The sequence below is a fragment of the Geotrypetes seraphini genome, chromosome 12 (assembly GCF_902459505.1).
Source record: "Geotrypetes seraphini chromosome 12, aGeoSer1.1, whole genome shotgun sequence".
Classification (NCBI taxonomy): Eukaryota; Metazoa; Chordata; class Amphibia; order Gymnophiona; family Dermophiidae; genus Geotrypetes; species Geotrypetes seraphini.
The window spans coordinates 66,152,536-66,171,728 of NC_047095.1; the positions used below are offsets into that span (position 1 = coordinate 66,152,536).

General features: G+C 42.1%; 1 protein-coding gene across 2 annotated transcripts in view; it reads left to right on the plus strand.

The window, feature by feature from the left end:
• Positions 1–19,193, plus strand: part of MKNK1 (MAPK interacting serine/threonine kinase 1) — a 94,156-nt gene that overhangs the window by 8,767 nt on the left and 66,196 nt on the right. The window contains exons 2-5 of one of the 2 annotated variants that reach the window (XM_033916701.1): positions 681–769; positions 2,324–2,422; positions 4,621–4,718; positions 15,324–15,403. In XM_033916701.1, coding sequence (XP_033772592.1) covers positions 754–769; positions 2,324–2,422; positions 4,621–4,718; positions 15,324–15,403 — 293 coding nt within the window. In that variant the 5' untranslated portion in view covers positions 681–753. Of the gene's footprint in view, positions 1–680; positions 770–2,291; positions 2,423–4,620; positions 4,719–15,323; positions 15,404–19,193 lie in introns of both variants that reach the window. The other variant, XM_033916702.1, reaches the window with a different exon arrangement.

The window sequence follows — 19,193 nt, forward strand, 5'->3', positions numbered from 1 at the left end:
CACAAGAAGAGTGAACATATGAAGTGAACAAATAATTTAATATATTAATTAATCAAATGAATTGTATATATTTATAGAATATATCAATTAAACCAATGAGACTAATGAGGAGCCCATTCAATGTCTGACTCAACTGGCATTCTGAAGACCCAATGGTTGAACACCAGCATATCTGCACATTTTGTTTTGTAAAAGTTGAACTTTAATGCATAGTTTTGACTTCTTATGCAGATCTGCATCTCCAAATGTCTGTTGCTTGGCACCGTTGCTCTCATTCAACATCAAGTAACGTAAAGCAGCCGTTTTCACCATCTGTCAATTAAAGGGTTAAATCTGACTCTGTGGGTTGATCCAGAGGCTTACTCAGTTTTGGTGTTGAGTAGCCCCAAGCTTGGGAGTCGCCCATTTTTTTGCCTGACTCAATCTTGCTTGTCAATGGCGCTTTCCTGTTGACTGGTATCTGGTACTTTATCAATTAATTCTGTCTACCAAAGAATTCTGAGTTGTGGGAGAACAGATTGTCCTGGTGCTTCACCCACAGGTGCCTTATCAGTTATCTAAGAAAAAGCACATTCTAGAGGTGTTCAAAATTGCCCAGTGTATAGGGCACTCTCTCTAAAACAATTTTTTCAGATTCCCATTCTAGAAAACATTACTTTTTTTCTTTATTTTGCATACAGGGAGAATACATCCATTCCACAAGCCTTGTGATTAAGAGCTATCACCCTTTCCAGTGAAGTTTCTGAAAAATTAATGCAGCATAGACCAGGTACTTGTCCATGGGACCTGAAATTGAACATTTAATCACTGGTGACGTTTCTAACAATGCTAAAATCAATTGCAGCTTTTTTTCAGCTTCATGACATTTGAAATTGAAGTATACTGTTTAATCTGTGGTTCATGGGTACTGGTGTAGCTTCTCTGTTGGCAAAAGCATGTTATGCACAGTGGGGTCAGTGGTAGACAAACCTTGGATGATATTCTTATGAAGGCACCTGTTGCCATGAGTTAATTTCTATGGTTATAATGCCTTTGTATTGCTATAAGGAGCAATGGCACTTTGAATACTACATGTACAATTTTAGTTGCATGTCAGATACAGCGGAATTAGAAAAGATGCAGAGAAGGGTGACACAAATGCCAAAAGGGATGAGATGACTTCCTATGAGGGAAGGCTGAAGCAGCTAGTACGCTTCAGTCTGGAGAAGAGATGGCTCAGGGAGTTATAATAGAAGTCTATGAAGTACCGAGTGGCATGGAGCGGGTAGATGAGTCACTCGTTTGCTCTTTTCAAAATACTAGGACTAAGGGGTATGTAGTGAAACTTAAGTACAGGCAGTCCCTGTTTTACAAACATCCGACTTATGTCGGACTCACACTTATGAACGAAGCTCCTTGTTCTTCCAACACATTTCTCTTTCTCTCTCTTTTTTTCTCTCTCTCTCTCTTTTTTTTTTTTTTTCTCTCTCTCTCTCTCTCTCGACTTCGACCTATTTACAAAGTTCAAACACCTTATGTGTGGACATCATTTTGCATCTCTGGCAGAGCTTTTTTCCGCCGGTATCCGAGCCATTCGGCAACTGAACAAAAATGGTGTCTTGGATGGAATAATGAACCTTCCCGGACGTTGGGACTCGGTCTTTGCAAAGCAGGGAGACTGTATTGAAGGATTGTAAAGAAATACTTGGAAAAAAAACAACAACCCATGTAAATTAAAAAAGTGTGCATTATTTATGAAATGACCTTTGTAAATTCAAAATAAGGAAGGGAGATGGCACAGCTGATGACTTAACTGGCCGCCATCTTGGGGGGGGGGGAAAGCAGAAGAATTCTTTCAAAGGGGTTAGTCATTGCAGGAAAAGTGTATGGAACTATCAGAGGGTTATATTGAAAAATTTTTTGAAAACTTTTCTTTCTACTGAGGTAGATAAATCATTGAACGTCCTGGGTTGGCCACTGTTGACCAAGGTACTGGGCTTGATGGGCCTTTGATCTGTCCCAGTATGGCAGCTCTTATGTTCTTATGTACTGCCTTCCTCACACCCTTCAATTGATCTCGTCTGCCCTCCCCACCCCTATGGTGCCATCTAAGAGCCTTTTCTTCTTTTGGGTTGCCATATTTTGTTCCTTTATATGATTGGAGATTCACCTTCCAATTTGGGGCAATGGTGGTAATTTTAAGGTGTGCTTTAGTCTTAAAAAAACAAACCCCAAAACCTGTCACTTGATAAAATAAACTGTAATCACTCCATCTCTTTAATGTTTAATTCATTGCGATTTATTTCTTACAGGGATTTTCTTGTAATCTTTGTTTCTCTGACAGAGATGGTCATTACTCAGTCACTTGTGACCGAAGATAGTAACAAGAAGAAAAAAAAAAAACGGAAAACCAGAGCTACCGATAACTTTGGGAAATTTGAAGGTTGGTAGTTTCAGATTTAAAATTGGTGTTGCTCATGTTCTTGCATCTTGTTTGCTTCTGATTCTGAATGAACCAGCCTGCAGCTGTTTCCAGTGTGCTGTCGGTCTGAATTTTATTTATTTATTTTTTAAGACACTGAAACATTAGGTACAACTGGTAGTATGTAGGAACTAACAAAGCATTCCCCCTCTTTATGCTGTCATTCCAGCTTGCATTTAGTGATTTGTTAGTCCACATAGACTGAATATGGATGAACTGCCCTGATGGTGGGAGGCTATTTATGATCCTTCAAAACAGGTGGAGGGCAGACTACCAGAATGTCGATGTAGCACCAGTAAGACAGCAGCAAGGAAGCTCTTTAAAAGCTATGGACAATTTTAGGCCTTTCAGATATGGCACATATGCAGAGCCTGCTAGGTCCCACCCCTCTAATAGTATATAGGAGGGGTTGGTATATGGCAGGCTTTGAGTGTGCTGCAGTGCTGAAAGACTCGCTTCTCACAGCAGCTTTTAAAGCCGTAGTGCAGTGTATCGCAGACTGTGCCATGGCAAGATCCCAGGTGTGTGGTGAGAGGCACGTTTTGTAGGCGAGCCAGCCAGTGCCTCTCCGCACTTCCCCGCCGCTGTAATCATTTTAGGGTTAACAAGCTCAGGGCCCTGCGCAACCATGAATGTCAACGTGAAGATGTGTGTGATGTCAATGCACATGTGTGGAGACCCTCCAGTCTTGACCCCGAGTTTAGTGTGTTGCGACTTGGAAAAGTTTGTGAGAAACTGACATAGTGTAACCTCAGGAGTGGGGGACCAGGGTCTCCCGCACTTTGTACTCAGGGGGGCCTCCTCCAGAATTTCAGCATCTCTTTACCTTTGCTGGCAGGGGTTCTGAGACCCTGCCAGCCAAATACTGCCACCACTGTTACCCTCCTCACATTGTTTCCCTAAGGCAGAAATCTGCGTTAACTTCTGCTAAGGGAACAGCAGCGGCAGTGTATTTGGCTTGCAAGGCCTCATCATACCTGCCAGCAAAAGATCTGTTTGGTGTGGGAGGAGTAGGAGGGAGCAATGAGTCCTCCTCTCCCCTGTTCAATCCTAGGTGCTTCCAAAATTGGAGGGCTGGCTATGCCCCTGTTTAAAGGGCTTCCTTGCTGCTGTTTTTGGCTGTGCCAGCACTGTGCTGCTGTTCCCTTCCCTCACAAAACTTCTTTTTTTTGTGTGGGGGGGGGCTTCTGTGGTGGTAGTTCTTTGCAGGTGGTTGCAGAAGTGGGGAGGGTGGAGGGGGGCGAGCAGAGGGAAATGCTGGATGCTTTGAGGGGAGTGTGATGGTTTATGGTTTATTAACTTGATATAACTGTCTGAGGACAAAGAACGGTTGACAATAAGATAAGAAAATGCCATAAAAATTGGGAAACTTAACTTAATTCATTTTAACACAAGGGTTGGCATCTTGAGATTGGTGCCCCAAAGCTTCTGTCTTTTTGTGCTGCCATAGAAAATGTTTCCTATGTTTGAGCTGTGTGGCACAGGGAGTTCAAGTACTCTTGCAGATTTCAAAACTGCTAGATTAAACTTCTTGCAATAGCTGAATTGCTGTGAGCAAGTGGGAAATGTGCTGTTTCCTTTGCAACTAGCAAGGTGAAGGAAATTGGTGTCAGGATCTGAGTAGACAAGAGACATTGACTATATAGTGAGTAGCTGCATTAGCTTTTTACACTTAAATGTACCAGGAGTCCTATATTCCAGGAATGGCTTCCTGAAAGGGTTGTCGGGTGTTTTGTGGGCAGCTGGATAAGCAGATCACCCTTAGGAAAGGTTTGTCTAACCAATATTTAATCTTCAGCCTGAGCTGTTGCAGTGACGTATTGAAAAGGATACTTGCTCTGCGGCAGAAGAGATTGTAGTGGTCATGGGTAACGATCTTTCTGAAAAGAACTTGAAATCTGATCTAGGTCACACTTGTATTCACCCAATTGTATTAATGCTTAAATATGGAACATCTGTGTACAGGTACAGACTGACTCCACTTAGGATGAAACATTTGGATTAAGATAATGGACTTGTTTGTTAGTTCCTGGTCTGGGGAGAGTTCTTACTGTAGGCTTTGATAAGCCACTGACTTATAGAGGATCACAGAACAAGGCACTTTGGGGTTGTTGTTTTTTTCTTGTGTGTGTTTACTTTTTTCTGGGATTACTTGGCAGATCTGTACAAGCTGACCGATGAGCTGCTTGGAGAGGGGGCATATGCAAAGGTCCAAGGCTGTGTCAATCTACAGAGTGAGAAGGAGTATGCAGTGAAGGTAAGCACTGGGGGACAAATTTTTCCCATCCCCGCGGGACTTCTTTCCCTTCCCCGCAAGCTCTGTCCTCATCTGCGCAAGCCTTGGAACACTTTAAAATCATAAATGTTTGTGCTATTAAGGCAGAGCTTGCAGGAATGGGACAGGCAGAACTCATGGGGATAGTGAGATCCTGCATTAACAGGGACAAATTTGTCCTCATGTCATTCTCTAGCTTTCTGGACCAGATGCACCTGTAGTAAGTTACCAATTTTTTACATCTATTTTTTTTTTTTTTTTCCTTTCTCCTGTCATAGAACTTGGCCCAGTTGAGACAATCTAAACTGCTCTTGTATATTTACAAAACCATTTCATCTTTTCCAATATTTGGTCAATTTATTTATTTTATATTTTGTGATTAGAATATTTCATATTTTAAATATGTATCCTGCTAGAGCTGCTATTAGACATAACTGGGACCGCAAAGCCCAGGCAGTGCTTCTTTAGCTTCCAGCTGGCTTAGGGCTCTCTCTGACCAGGGGGTTGTTGCCCTAGTTGCTCTCCCCTAACATTATTCCCGCCATGTGTGACTGATTTTTCTATGTAGCATTCTGTAGTAATTTGGCTTGTTCAGTTTTCACAATAGTGGAGGGGATATTTGTGAAAGGGAGGGAAAACAGGGGTTTTGTTGATCCTTGCTCTGTATTATTTATGTTTATAAAATGACAATTATACAGAATATTGTCTCTTTATACTTTAATAAAATAAATTCAGTATAAAATCATAACTATTCGAGGCTTTTGCAGGTGGGATTTGACAGTTTGCAGGGACAGGGACTGAGCTTGCAGAGACAGGGGCGAGATCACGGGGACGGGGCGGGAATAGTGATAAAAAAAATTTTTCCCCCGTATCATTCTCTAGTACAGAACTCTTTGGGCAGTGCCTTCTCTTGCTTTTGTCAGCGATTAACTTACCAGGCCTTGATCTAGTCTCCTGTGGCCTAGCAGGATGAGTCAACCATATGTGACATCCAGTGCTGCCATCGGAGAGGGCTCCTCTTAAACACTTAGCCCTAGTCACATGACTCGCTTGCCTTAATCCTGCTCTGCTGAGGTGAGGAATTTAATCTGTCACTTTTGCCCAACTTATCCACACGAGTTCAAGGCAGGTTACAAGAGTAAGCATAAATATCCAGTGTTAAATTGCATCTCCATCCTCTCTTCCTATAGTTAGCAGTTCCCACACACACAGAATAACTTTAATTTTGATTATTGGTTCCCTTAATTGCTGTCAAATAACCAAGTCTTCACTGTGTCTACACCACTTATAATTATCCTCCTCCCTTTATAATGTTAATAGTACAATGAGTAGATATGAATGCAGTGAACTTAATTGTGAATCTGGCAGGGTAAGGATGGAGCAGATGAACATTAGGAAGGGAATAGGGTGCACCCGTGGGAAACGGGGGTGGGGTGAGGTGTAGATAGGGAGGGAAGCTGACACCATTGCCACCTTGTTAGCCTGCAGGATGGCAGAGCCCAAATGCAAACGAGGCTGTGGGCCTACAGTTCATTGAGGCAACTGCAGTATCAGTTTGTTTAAAAAAAAAAAAAAAAAGTTATACTCGGCCTAAACCTACTGTAGGTGGTTTCCAAATAAACCAGACAAAACACATCTTGGGTGTTAATTGCTTGCCATACACTTTATGCACATTTTAAATCTGGTTTAGAGAGAAACCTCCAGTATGCTATTCCGCACTTTGCTCCTACAATGGATACAAACCCTACTCACAGACAGTCATTTCCCACTAAACCTCAGCGAAATCATCATTAACTCCAATCCTAAAAGACCCCAAGGGAGCAACAGACCAACCATCTAACTATAGACCTATAGCCTCAATCCCACTATATGTCAAACTAATGGAAGGCCTAGTAGCTAAAGCCCTAAATATATACCTAGATCACCACAACTTATTTCACCCCATGCAATCCGGCTTCAGAACCAACTACAGCACAGAGACCCTACTAGGAACATTCATGGACATCGCGAGACAACACCTCTGCACTGGAAAAAATATGTTGATCATACGACTAGACCTCTCTGCAGCCTTTGATCTAGTAGACCACGGCATTCTCTTACAAACTCTAGATGCAATAGGAATTACAGGAAATGTTCTAACATGTTTTAAAGGATTCCTACAATCCAGAACTTATAGAGTACAAACAAAGAAAAATCAGATCCTTGGTCCAACCCATGTGGAGTGCCACAAGGATCTCCCCTATCTCCCACAATTTTCAACCTATACATTGCCTCCCTAAGTTCCTACCTAGATAAACTAGGCATTACCTCTTACAGCTATGCAGATGATATCACAATACTCCTCCTTCGACCAACTTGAACCATCCATGATAGGCACAATACACGGAACACTTGAAGCAGTAGCAACATGGATGAAAGAACACAAACTAAAACTTAACCCGGACATCTGAAAACTTGGCTATTCTCAAAAATGTAATACTTCCTCCTCTTTATTATACTAAGTCCCAATAAACTTTCTCTATACTGTCCTGTATCCCTCATTGGAGTTCCTTCTCTATACCTTTTCCTGTAAACCGTGCCGAGCTCTACAATTGTAGAGATGATGCGGTATACAAACTTAAGGTTTAGTTTAGGCAAAACAAACTTCATCCTCTTTTTTTTTTTTTTTTTTTTTTTTTTTTTTTTTTTTTTAATTCTTTATTTTCATTTTATAGTATTGACATAATATTAGTCAAAACAAGAAAATAATACAATTCAGTTCAAACATTAAAATGAGACAATAGGTAATAATGAAAATATACAGTTGAAATACAAGAGCAAAACAAAATTTTTTCTTTCTCATACGGCAAAAACATTAGACCCAAAGTGAATTTTTACTGGTTTCTATCATTAGACCTCAATCAAAGGGGGAGAAAGCTTTACAGTGGCTGAAATCTTTATCAAATAATACAAAGGAAATAAAAGATGGTAGCAGGAGAGAACTAAAACCAAAAACCTTATACTTGAGCAGGTTGAGACTGAAATTCTCTCAAGAATTTTAAATTTGCTCTTTAGCAGAAATAAATTTTATCAACTGCTGAGGTTCGAAGAAAATAAATCTATTCCCTTGATAGGTCATTACACATTTACAGGGGAATCTGAGTTCAAACGTCGCACCTAACTGCAGAACCCTTGGTCTCAAAATAAGAAATTGTTTTCTTCTCTTTTGGGTCATTCGTGACACGTCTGGATACATTCTCACTGTTTTAGTCATAAATGGAACATCTTTAAACTTGAAAAACAATTTAAGCATCCATTCCCTGTCAGCATCTATAGCAAATTGTACAAGTAGCGTAGCAGTTGCCGGTATCTCTTCACCTGACCTCTCCAGGAAATTTGTCAAATCCAAACTATCAGCAGACAGATTCTGCTGGTTTGGTTTTTGAACAGATGCTCTAATCTATATATATATAAAATCGGAGGTATGTGTGTATGTATGTGTGTGTGTGTATGTGCTGCGATCACGCAAAAACGGCTTGACCGATTTGAACAAAACTTGGTATGCACATCCCTCACTACCTGGGGTGATATGTTCTGGAGGTCTCGCGGCCCACCTGCACACGTGGGCGGAGCTACAAACAGAAATTCACATTTCACCCATTTGTGTCAATGGAAAAAATGTAAAAAGCTGCCATTCTCACAGTAATTCAAAAACGGCTTGACCGATTTGAACGAAACTTGGTATGCAGATCCCTCACTACCTGGGGTGATATGTTCTGGGGGTCTCGCGGCCCACCTGCACATATGGGCGGAGCTACAAACAGAAATTCACATTTCACCCATTCGTGTCAATGGAAAAAATGTAAAAAGCTGCCATTCTCACAGTAATTCAAAAACGGCTTGACCGATTTGAACGAAACTTGGTATGCAGATCCCTCACTACCTGGGGTGATATGTTCTGGGGGTCTCGCGGCCCACCTGCACACGTGGGCGGAGCTACAAACAGAAATTCACATTTCACCCATTTGTGTCAATGGAAAAAATGTAAAAAGCTGCCATTCTCACAGTAATTCAAAAACGGCTTGACCGATTTGAACGAAACTTGGTATGCAGATCCCTCACTACCTGGGGTGATATGTTCTGGGGGTCTCGCGGCCCACCTGCACATATGGGCGGAGCTACAAACAGAAATTCACATTTCACCCATTCGTGTCAATGGAAAAAATGTAAAAAGCTGCCATTCTCACAGTAATTCAAAAACGGCTTGACCGCTTTGAACGAAACATGGTATGCACATCCCTCGCTACCTGGGGTGATATGTTCTGGGGGTCTTGCGGCCCACCTGCACACGTGGGCGGAGCTACAAACAGAAAATCTTATTTCACCCATTCATGTCAATGGAAAAAATGTAAAAACCTGCCATTCTCACTGTAATTCAAAACCGGCTTGACCGATTTTAACAAAACTTGGTATGCAGATCCCTCACTACCTGGGGTGATATGTTCTGGGTGTCTCGCGGCCCACCTGCACACGTGGGCGGAGCTACAAACATAACATCGGATTTCACCCATTCATGTCAATGGAAAAAATGTAAAAAGCTGCCATTCTCACAGTAATTCAAAAACGACTTGACCGATTTGAACGTAACTTGGTATGCAGATCCCTCACTACCTGGGGTGATATGTTCTGGGGGTCTTGCGGCCCACCTGCACACGTGGGCGGAGCTACAAACAAAATCTTATTTCACCCATTCATGTCAATGTAAAAAATGTAAAAACCTGCCATTCTCACTGTAATTCAAAACCGGCTTGACCGATTTTAACAAAACTTGGTATGCAGATCCCTCACTACCTGGGGTGATATGTTCTGGGGGTCTCGCGGCCCACCTGCACACGTGGGCGGAGCTACAAACAGAAAATCAGATTTCACCCATTCAAGTCAATGGAAAAAATGTAAAAAGCTGTGGGACCGATTTGAACGAAACTTGGTATGCAGATCCCTCACTAAATGGGGTGATATGTTCTGGGTGTCTCGCGGCCCACCTGCACACGTGGGCGGAGCTACAAACAGAAAATCAGGTTTCACCCATTCAAGTCAATGGAAAAAATGTAAAAAGCTGTGGGATCTCCAGTTATTTTACTTAGCAACCTTGACCCACCAAAACTTTGCAATGGCACAAGGCTTTGTGTAAAGAGGTTACTGGCCAATGTAATTGAAGCGACTATTTTAACCGGAAAGGGACAAGGTGAAACCGTATTTATCCCGCGGATACCACTTATTCCAACAGATCTTCCTTTTCAGTTTAAGAGATTGCAAATTCCAGTGAGACTTGCATTCTCTATCACAATCAACAAATCACAAGGACAGACTATTACATACTGTGGAGTGGATTTAAGATCCCCCTGTTTTTCCCATGGACAACTCTGTTGCTTGCTCAAGGGTGGGTTCACCCAAGAATGTATATGTTCTTGCTCCTGGAGGTGAAACTAAAAATGTTGTTTATAATCAAGTTTTGTGTTAGTTGTATTGTATTCATTTTGTCAAATATTTCACATTATAATTTGAATATTGCACTTTTTATAAAGCTGTAAAAAAATAATTTCATTCACCACTATAAAGTATCTTTATTTGAATCCATTTACAGTGTTATTGCTATAATTAAATACCCGTGCAACGCCGGGGCATCAGCTAGTTGGTAAATAATATATTTTAGTGAGAGGCGGATAGGAGGTTTCGGGAACTTTCAAAACTTCTTTCAAATACTTTTTAAATGTATCCTGCGCTGAGATAAGTGGTAATTTTTGAAAGTTAATAATACGAAGATTACTTCTGGTCATATTTTCTAACATTTCCACCTTAAAATTAAGGTTTCCACTATCTCTTACCCAGACCAAAGCCTGGGACTCCACTGTTTTTATTCTAGTTTCATGTCCATCCACTTTATTTTCAACGCTGGATATCCTATTTTTCATTTCCAAATTTTCAGACACAACAGAGGTATAACATGTGGTAAGTTGCTGCATTTGAGTTCCCAAAGAGATTTGCAAATTAGATATTGCTTCCCAAATTGTCTCCATATTGAAAACCTTGGGCCTCTGCATTGGTATCAGTTCAGCACCCAGAACCTCTGATGTAAAAGTACCTGGAATTTCAGCAGGTGATGAAGTCAGTGTCAGGAAATCCTGAGGCAGTTTCTGTTCCAACTCCTCCGAATGCACAGATGGTTGATTTGGCTTCACCCCTCCTCCTGCTGGGCCGACTCCCGATCTCAGCAGGTCTGGAGAGCAAACACCCCGGGGCATTTCCTCCACCGTCGACTGGTCAAATGCCCCCGAACAACTCGGAGGACTTAGCTCTTCCATCGACTGGTCAAAACGCCCCCGGGCGACTCGGAGGACTCCGCTCTTCCGGGGTTAAAGATGTTGCCTCGAGGGAGAGCTGCAACGCCTCAGCCAGCGTGTCTCTCCCAGCCGAGAAAGCCTCCGGCTGTGTTGGCGTCCCTCGCTGAAGAAAGGTGTCCATCGGGCCCCTTGCTGCTGGCAAAGATTCGTCGGGAAAAACCCGAAGTTTGGACTTTCATTTCACCATTTCAAGGTAAGAGCAGTCCGGGAACATCCGTGGCGTCTAGCTCCAGCTCTAGCCTTAAGCCACTCCCCCGAACATAAGACAACAAACTTCATCCTCCTTGAAAACTGCAAAACCCCAACCTTGACAAACATAGAAATTAACTCAGTCTCATACCCAATTCAACCCATGGTAAAACTCCTCAGAGTGCTGATAGACAGGATGTACCATGCAACCACAAATCAACAAAATTATAAAAACATTCACCACTATGAGAAACCTTAGACAAGTTTGAAAATTCTTCGACAGAAAACAATTCAGACTAGTGGTTCAATCACTAATCCTAGGCCTAATAGACTACTGCAACATACTATATCTCCCCTGCCCAACAACAAAGATGAAACTACTCCAAACAATACAAAACACAGCCCTAAGACTTATCTACTCTTTGAAGAAATAAGACCACATCACGGAGGCTTACCACAACTCACACTGGCTCCCAATACAAGCCAGAATACACTTCAAATTCCTTTGCCTACTATTCAAAGCTATAAATGGAAACAGTCCTTCCTACTGGAACAATCGACTAACTCACTCCACCTCAAACAGACAAAAGAACCCACACAATATTCGCACACCCACCAACCAAAAATGTAAAACGAAGAAAAATGTATGACAACCTACTGGCCACCAGAGCAGCGAAACTGGACCAACAACTCACCAATCTACTGACATCAACCACAGACTACAGAACTTTCAAAAAAGAAACAAACCTTACTCTTCAAAAAATGCATAAAACCAATATAACTTTACCAATAAAGTTCCAAACTCCACCGGCATTACCAATTTACTCCTTAGCAAATTAGAAAATGTTCTCATGTAATCTTATGTATTAAGATCATCACAATTCTTATGTAATCCGCCTTGAACTGTAAGATAAAGGCGGAATAGAAGTCACTAATGTAATGTAACAAATGGCATCTAATTAGCAAATACAGATACAGGAAAACCTTGGATTGCAAGTAACTTGGTTTGCAAGTGTTTTGCAAGACAAGAAAACCATTTTATTAAATTTTAACTTGATATACAAGCAGTCTTGCAATACGAGTACATACAGTATACCATACACACATCACGTCATCACAACTGAGCCGACGGTTCTAAACGAGCGAGGTCTTGCAATACGAGTACATAACAGTATACACTTCTCCCTCCATATTCGCTATGATAGGGGATTAACAAACCCACGAATACAAAAAAACCATGAATAACTTTTTCCTATGTTCGCTATTTTCTATTAAAAACCATCGTGAATATGGTGAAGCCGCGAATAACATGGTGGGAGACCTGGCCTGTTCCTGAAGGAGATGCAAAACACAGTGAAGAAAGTGCTGGGAATCAGCAATTTTCTCTGTAAACGCTTGGAATCAGCGATTTCTCTATGGAAGCTGATGTAATTGGGGGGGGAGGAGCCAGCAAGTTAAAAACCATGAATAATCGAAACCACAAATACGGAGGAAGAAGTGTACACACATCACAACTGAGCAGATGGTTCTTCTCTCTCTCTGATACTGTGGGAGTGTAGTGACGGTTCTAAACGAGCGAGGTCTTGCAATACGAGTACATACAGTATACACGTGTCGCATCATCACAACTGAGCCGACGAGTCTTCTCTCTCTGACGCTGCAAGAGTGTCGTGACTGTTCTAAACGAGTAAAGTCTTGCAATACGAGTATGTATAGTATTTTGTATTAAAGTTTTTCGGTTGTGGCTGAGTTTCCATTATTTCCTATGGGGAAATTCGCTTTGATATGAGTGTTTTGGATTACAAGCATGCATCTGGAAAGAATTACATTACATTAGTGACTTCTATTCCGCCTGTATCTTGCAGTTCTAAGCGGATTACAGTGTAAGATAGCTGGACATTTCCAGGAAGTTACAATTTGGGGGACGCTTACACAGAAGATGCAGGGGAGTTACAATTTTATGGGATGTTTACACAGTTAAAATTTTAGGTGACGCTTACACAGTAGATGCAGAGGGATTACAATTTGGGGGACGTTAAATAGAGGAGGCAGAGGGAAGAAATTGAGGATGGTAGAAGAAATGAGGATTACTAGTGGGGAAGATAAAGATTAGGGTTGGTTACTTGTTCGGGTCGATGGGGAGGTCAGATGGTGGTTTGCATGGAGGGGGGAAGGTGCGGGTGGATAGTTGGTTTTTTTTTTTTTTTTTTTTAATAGAAGGGTTTTGATTTCTTTTCGGAATGATTTAAAGTCACTTGTAGTTGACAACAGGTTGGAGACACAGGGGTCCAGCTTTGCTGCCTGCGTCACTAGGAGGCCGTCGTACATCTTCTTTCGCTGAGTTCCCTTGAGTGGTGGGTAGGAGAATAGGATCTGGGTTCTTCTTAGTCTGGATGTGTGGTTACGATTTAGATAGTTGTTGAAGTAGGTGGATGCAGTTCCATTTATTGCGTTCTATAGTTGAAGGACATGGTCTAGGGGTGTTTAGAGGTGTATTTCTTCCTAGGAGTGGAGTGTTCTGTTTGGTACATGTTTCAAGTTTTATTTAAAATTTGATGAATTGCTTAATTTTAATACAAAGCGATGAACAACTTTAAAAAAAAAAAAAAAATCACCATATACAGGGGTCAGTACAAATCACATAACATAACAAACGGGTCCAAAAGGGAAGTGGGGCAAGAAATACAATTATGATAGTAAATGAGATGTGTTAGGGATATAACAATAGGGAGGGATTAAAAATAAAAGATCAAAGGCTGGATTTAAAGAGTGTGACCTAACTATAAAAAGGTAGCAGTCAAAAGCATCTTTAAAAAGAAAGCATTTTAACTTGCTTTTAAACCTATCGATGAGGTATTCTTCCATTGTGTATTGGGAGGGAATTTCACAATTGCAGAGCGACAACTGAAAAAATATATTGTCTCCGCATGTTACTGGATTTGAGAGAAGGAGTTTGGTTGACATGTAGCCTGGCGCCATGTTGTGCAGGGATTTGTACACTGGCATCAAGTCCTTAAAGATGCAGTGTTTGGTTATGGGTAGCCAGTGGGTTGATGAAATCCTGGTATACAGGGTCGTGGGCGCAGAGGTTCTAGCAGGAATCCTCAAGACCAGTCGGTCTTGTTGCTGGCAGTCACCGTGTGATTATGCTGTTGAGTGCTGCCCAGCAGTATGTTACAAATAATAGCTTACTAATACCTCTTTCTTGAGTGTCTGCTCAGACTTAAAGGTCTTTTGAGCCTTGCTGGGTGTCAGTAGCACCAGAGGGTAATGCCACTTAACTATTACCCATTGGCTGTGTTTCCTGACAATGCCAGTAACACCTAGTGTAATTCACTGAGGGGGTGAGGAGGCAAAGATGAGTTCAGTAACAGAACACCTGATACATGTGCCTTCCCCCACTTACTCCCATATGGGGGGGGGGGGAGAGAAAGAGTTGAGCAAGGGCTAAGATGTACAGTGACCAGGAAAGCAAGCTTTAATTGTCCAAGTGTAGGCACCTTATTTTTTATGAGAGTGAACTCTCCTTACTGGAATAGAGGAGGGACGTGTGCCCTATTCTCTTCATCTGACAGCAGAGAAACGATGGAGGGTGCTGACATTTTTCGTCTTGTTACCTCGGATGTGAGAGGAAGAGAGATCTGGACCAATTCAGCCACTATTGCTGAATCCTCTGGCTGCCTCCACCCATGGTCTGCCGTCTTCTGGCCTTTGTGGAATCCAGTCAACTCTATATTGATCTGTGTTTGGCTTAATAAGGCAAGAACTGACCCACAATTGCTTGGACACAGCACCATTCTGGCAGAAATTAAGGCCTGAATTTAGGTAGTTCTGGGTCTACACAAGTTTCTGTGCGGTCCCATAGTCAGATTCAGCTGAATATTAAGTTTGTGATGGCTTGACAGTTCAGTATTTCTTACATGATTTGACAGGCTTTTTTTTTCTCTAATGAAAACATCTCTTCCCTAATCATTTGATTTAATTTTTCTTTTTCATTTCCTGACTTTTTATTCAATAGATAATTGAGAAGAAAACCAGCTATAGCCGCTTTCGAGTGTTTCGGGAAGTAGAAACTTTGTACCAGTGCCAAGGCAACAAGTAAGTTGATGCCAGAATGACCAGCTTATGCTCACCTAGAGAAAGACACGGACAAATTTTTTCCCGTTCTCCCCCCCCCTCCACGAGTTCTTTTCCTGCCCCTGCTCTGTTCCTGCAAGCTCTGTCATCTGCACAAGCCTCAACTACTTTAAAATCATAAGTGTTCGAGGCTTGTGCAGTTAAGGCAGAGCTTACAGGAATCGGGCAGGGACAAAACTCATGGGGATGAGGAAATTGAATTCTGTGGGAATGACAAAAAAAGTTCTGTTGGGGGAAGCCACGTGCTTGATTACTAAAGAACAGGTCCTGTTGTAGGCTTGGATATGGAGAGGGAGGAACATCTCGGAATTTGGGACTGGAAAAGCCCAGGAAGCTGTAGTCAATTACCACACGTAACTGTACTTAATTCCTCAATGAGACAGACCACCCCAATGTACTCTGAACCAATAATTTAATATTGTTTAGGAATTGGATGGGACAGTAATTGCAGAGGAGTTGACTTGTTTTAAAAATCTGTCGTAATTTATTTGCTGCTTATATGCTCTTCTGCTGGTATCGGTGGTGTGGTAAGGGGGGGGAGGGCAGACCGCTCCAGATGCCATCTAGGTGGGGGAGCTGGCACATATTCCACCCCCCTCGTGCCACGTTTGCGCCTTCCCTTCCCCCTGTACCTCTTTTTAATTTTTCACCAGCACGAGCAACTTCTCCGGCCTGGCTCCCCTCTGAAATCATTTTCTGGTCACGGGGCCAGGAAGTGACATCATAAGGAAAGCCAATGCTGACAACGAGCAGCAGGCCAGAGAAACTGCTCGTGCTGGCAAAGATTTAGAAGTAAGGGGGGAAGGGAGGGCGCAAGTGTGGCTTGGGGGGAGGGGGGGTTACGCCACTGGCTGGTACTCTGCTTTGGGCCATGTTAGGAGTCAAGTCTCTAAATGATCTGAATATCTTGCAGCAGATATATCTTCCTTGGGGCCCACACCGTAACACTTCTGGGGCTGATTAGTGCAGTTCTGTGGAAGTTGTGCCTCTGGGCGTATGTAGAGATTGTATCACTTCCAAATTCTCTTGCACCCTTTGTAGATGGCAATTAATAGGACCACTTTTCTGCTGACTCAGTTGGCAAAATGTTAAGCTTATTTCCAGAAATTTAGAGCTAAAATCAAATTTTTTTCCCTCGGCTTTAAATGTCTCATCCTTATCTTGACATGGAGACTCATTTACACCAGTATCTCTTAAGCTTCTTTATTTGTGTTGGTCAGGGCTGGTACAAGGATATTAGGTGCCCTAGGAGAAAAATCAGGGTTGTGTACCCCTCTATTAACACAAAATCATTCCAACATCATAGCTCCCAGCGCAATTCTGTAAACATGAAAAATGGGCAACATATTCAGCACTCAAACTCCCCCCCTCATTTTCCAAAAGCTGCTTATCCAGGTGAATAGGCTATTTGCAATAGGGGTTGGCAGTTTTCAGAAGCAATCAAATGCTGGGCTTTTAGTGTCCACTTTGCTTTGATTTTAGTGGCACTTTGCTAAGCCTAGAAGCCAGTGCTCTGGGCAGCCAGTGAGTCTAAGCCATTTAGACCGTAACCATTTAGTTACGGAAGCAAAAACACTGCAAAAAAGCATATTGCACAGTTCATTAAGCTGCGATTTTTCCCCAAAGTTAGCCAAACATTAATTGCAAATTACAGCTTGATAACCGTATTTTTTGATCCATAAGACGCACCTGACCATAAGACGCACCCTAGATTAAGAGGAGGAAAACAAGAAAAAAAACATTCTGAACCAAATTCAGCGGAGGGGGAAGGCCAGCTTCGGTGAAAGCTCCTGCCATACAGCGATGGACGGCAGGATTTTAAAAAAAAGGGTATGGGGGATTCGCTCCATAAGACGCACCCTTATTTCTACCCACTTTTGGGTAGGAAAAAAGTGCATCTTATGGAGTGAAAAATATGGTACATGTCCTGTATCCTCACGTCTCATCCTTGATTAGGACTGGATTTTACATGGTCATCTGCAGAAGGCCCTGGCATCTCATTCTTGCACCATCAACTCCTTGGCCACCTCTTTCCAGATGCTCTATCTCCTTACCACCTGCCTAATAACTACTTTGGAGTTCTGGGGCTTTACTTTGTCGCCTGCTCCTGCTTTCTAGTTTGCATTTGGTAGAAACTATTAGCTAGCTGTCAAACACATGCAGGGCCAGTCACACAGCCACACTGGCAGCATTGGCATGTGAAAAATTTCAGGCCATGTGTCTGCACCCTCTGGGCAACATGCATATCGGGTGCCAGGCATCAGCATAGTCACAGTGGACATGGGGGAGAGGGCGCATAACTCATGCCCAACTGCCTTATTTACCTTGGTAACTGAGGTCTCAGCAGTTTGCCCTCTTGTGGTGGCAAGGCATGCTTTAGGTCAGTGTCCTGCAAACTTTCTCAAGCCGTGGCACACTAAAGGTAGTGGCCATGGCTCGAGGCACCTGGAAGTGCGTGGATATTGCCGTGATGACATGTCGATGTCCGCATGTATGTGAAGGCCCTCCAGGTGGGCCCTGAGACGCCAGTGGGAGGTGCCAGAAGGGAAGAAGGCCAGAGAAAAGGTTAGGTGCTGGTGCCCACTGATTGCCTACAGGATGTGCCTCTCGCCACGAAAGGCACGCCTGGGGGCAGTCAGCTAGCGCCAGTGCCTCTCCTCCTCCCCAGTGTAGCGCGGCACACTCTGAAATCTCAGTTTGAGATAACACTGTTTTAGGTGATTGCCTATGCACTTAATGGTTTGACTGGCCCTAGGACTGTCACTACTTTCTAAAGATCAAAGCCCAGTCTGCAAAGCGGTGGCTTCGTGATCAGCTGCTTATGCAGGGAATATTGTAAGATTCCTTAGTAATTACTACAACTGCTACTACTAATCATTTGTTTAGCGCTGCTAGATGTACACAGCGCTATATGTTAACATTCAGAACACGGTCCCTGCTCAGAATAGCTTTCAAACAGATAAACATGACAAGTAGGGAGTTGCATAGATTAGTTGAAATCTAGTCTTTTAGTTGCCCAACTCTTATGCAGTAACCTTTTTTTTTCCCCTCCAATTTCTCATATGCCACCTCAAGCTGTCAAAGCAGTGTACATTAAGTACAGAGGTATTTTCTGTCACTGGAGGGCTGAATTGCCAGGGGAGAGGTTAACTTAACGATATGTACCATCTAGTTATAACCTACTTGCCAATGCCATTTTCTCTAAATTAGTTCTCTTTTTTTTATTTATTATTTTATTTAATTACAATAGTATAATACATTTGATAGAAAGTAACAATATATTACAAAGAATACATTATCTCAAACAATAATATTACAGAATCGTAGCTATACCCAACCCCTTTACATCAATTATTAATATTGACAATATTAAACATTTTAAATATGAAGAACTAATATCCATATATATTTTTATCATTTCCCTACCCCCCCATCCCAACCAGATGTGTAATGAAAAAAACTCAGAAGGTATTACATAACCTTTTAATGTGAATCGGCAAATAAAGCCAATGGACTCCATATTTTGTTAAATAAAACACTAAACCCTAAACATTCTGCGTTCATTTTCTCATATCTATATGTTTGTCCACCAAAATGTATAATTTAACCTGTCATGATTTTTCCAGTTTGTTGTGATCATTTGAACCGCAATTGCAGTTAAAATCGAGAAAAGACGACTTAAATTTATCAAGGGGAGGTTTAATATGTAAAATAGTACCACAAATTAGTTCTGAATTGATTTAGCGCCATA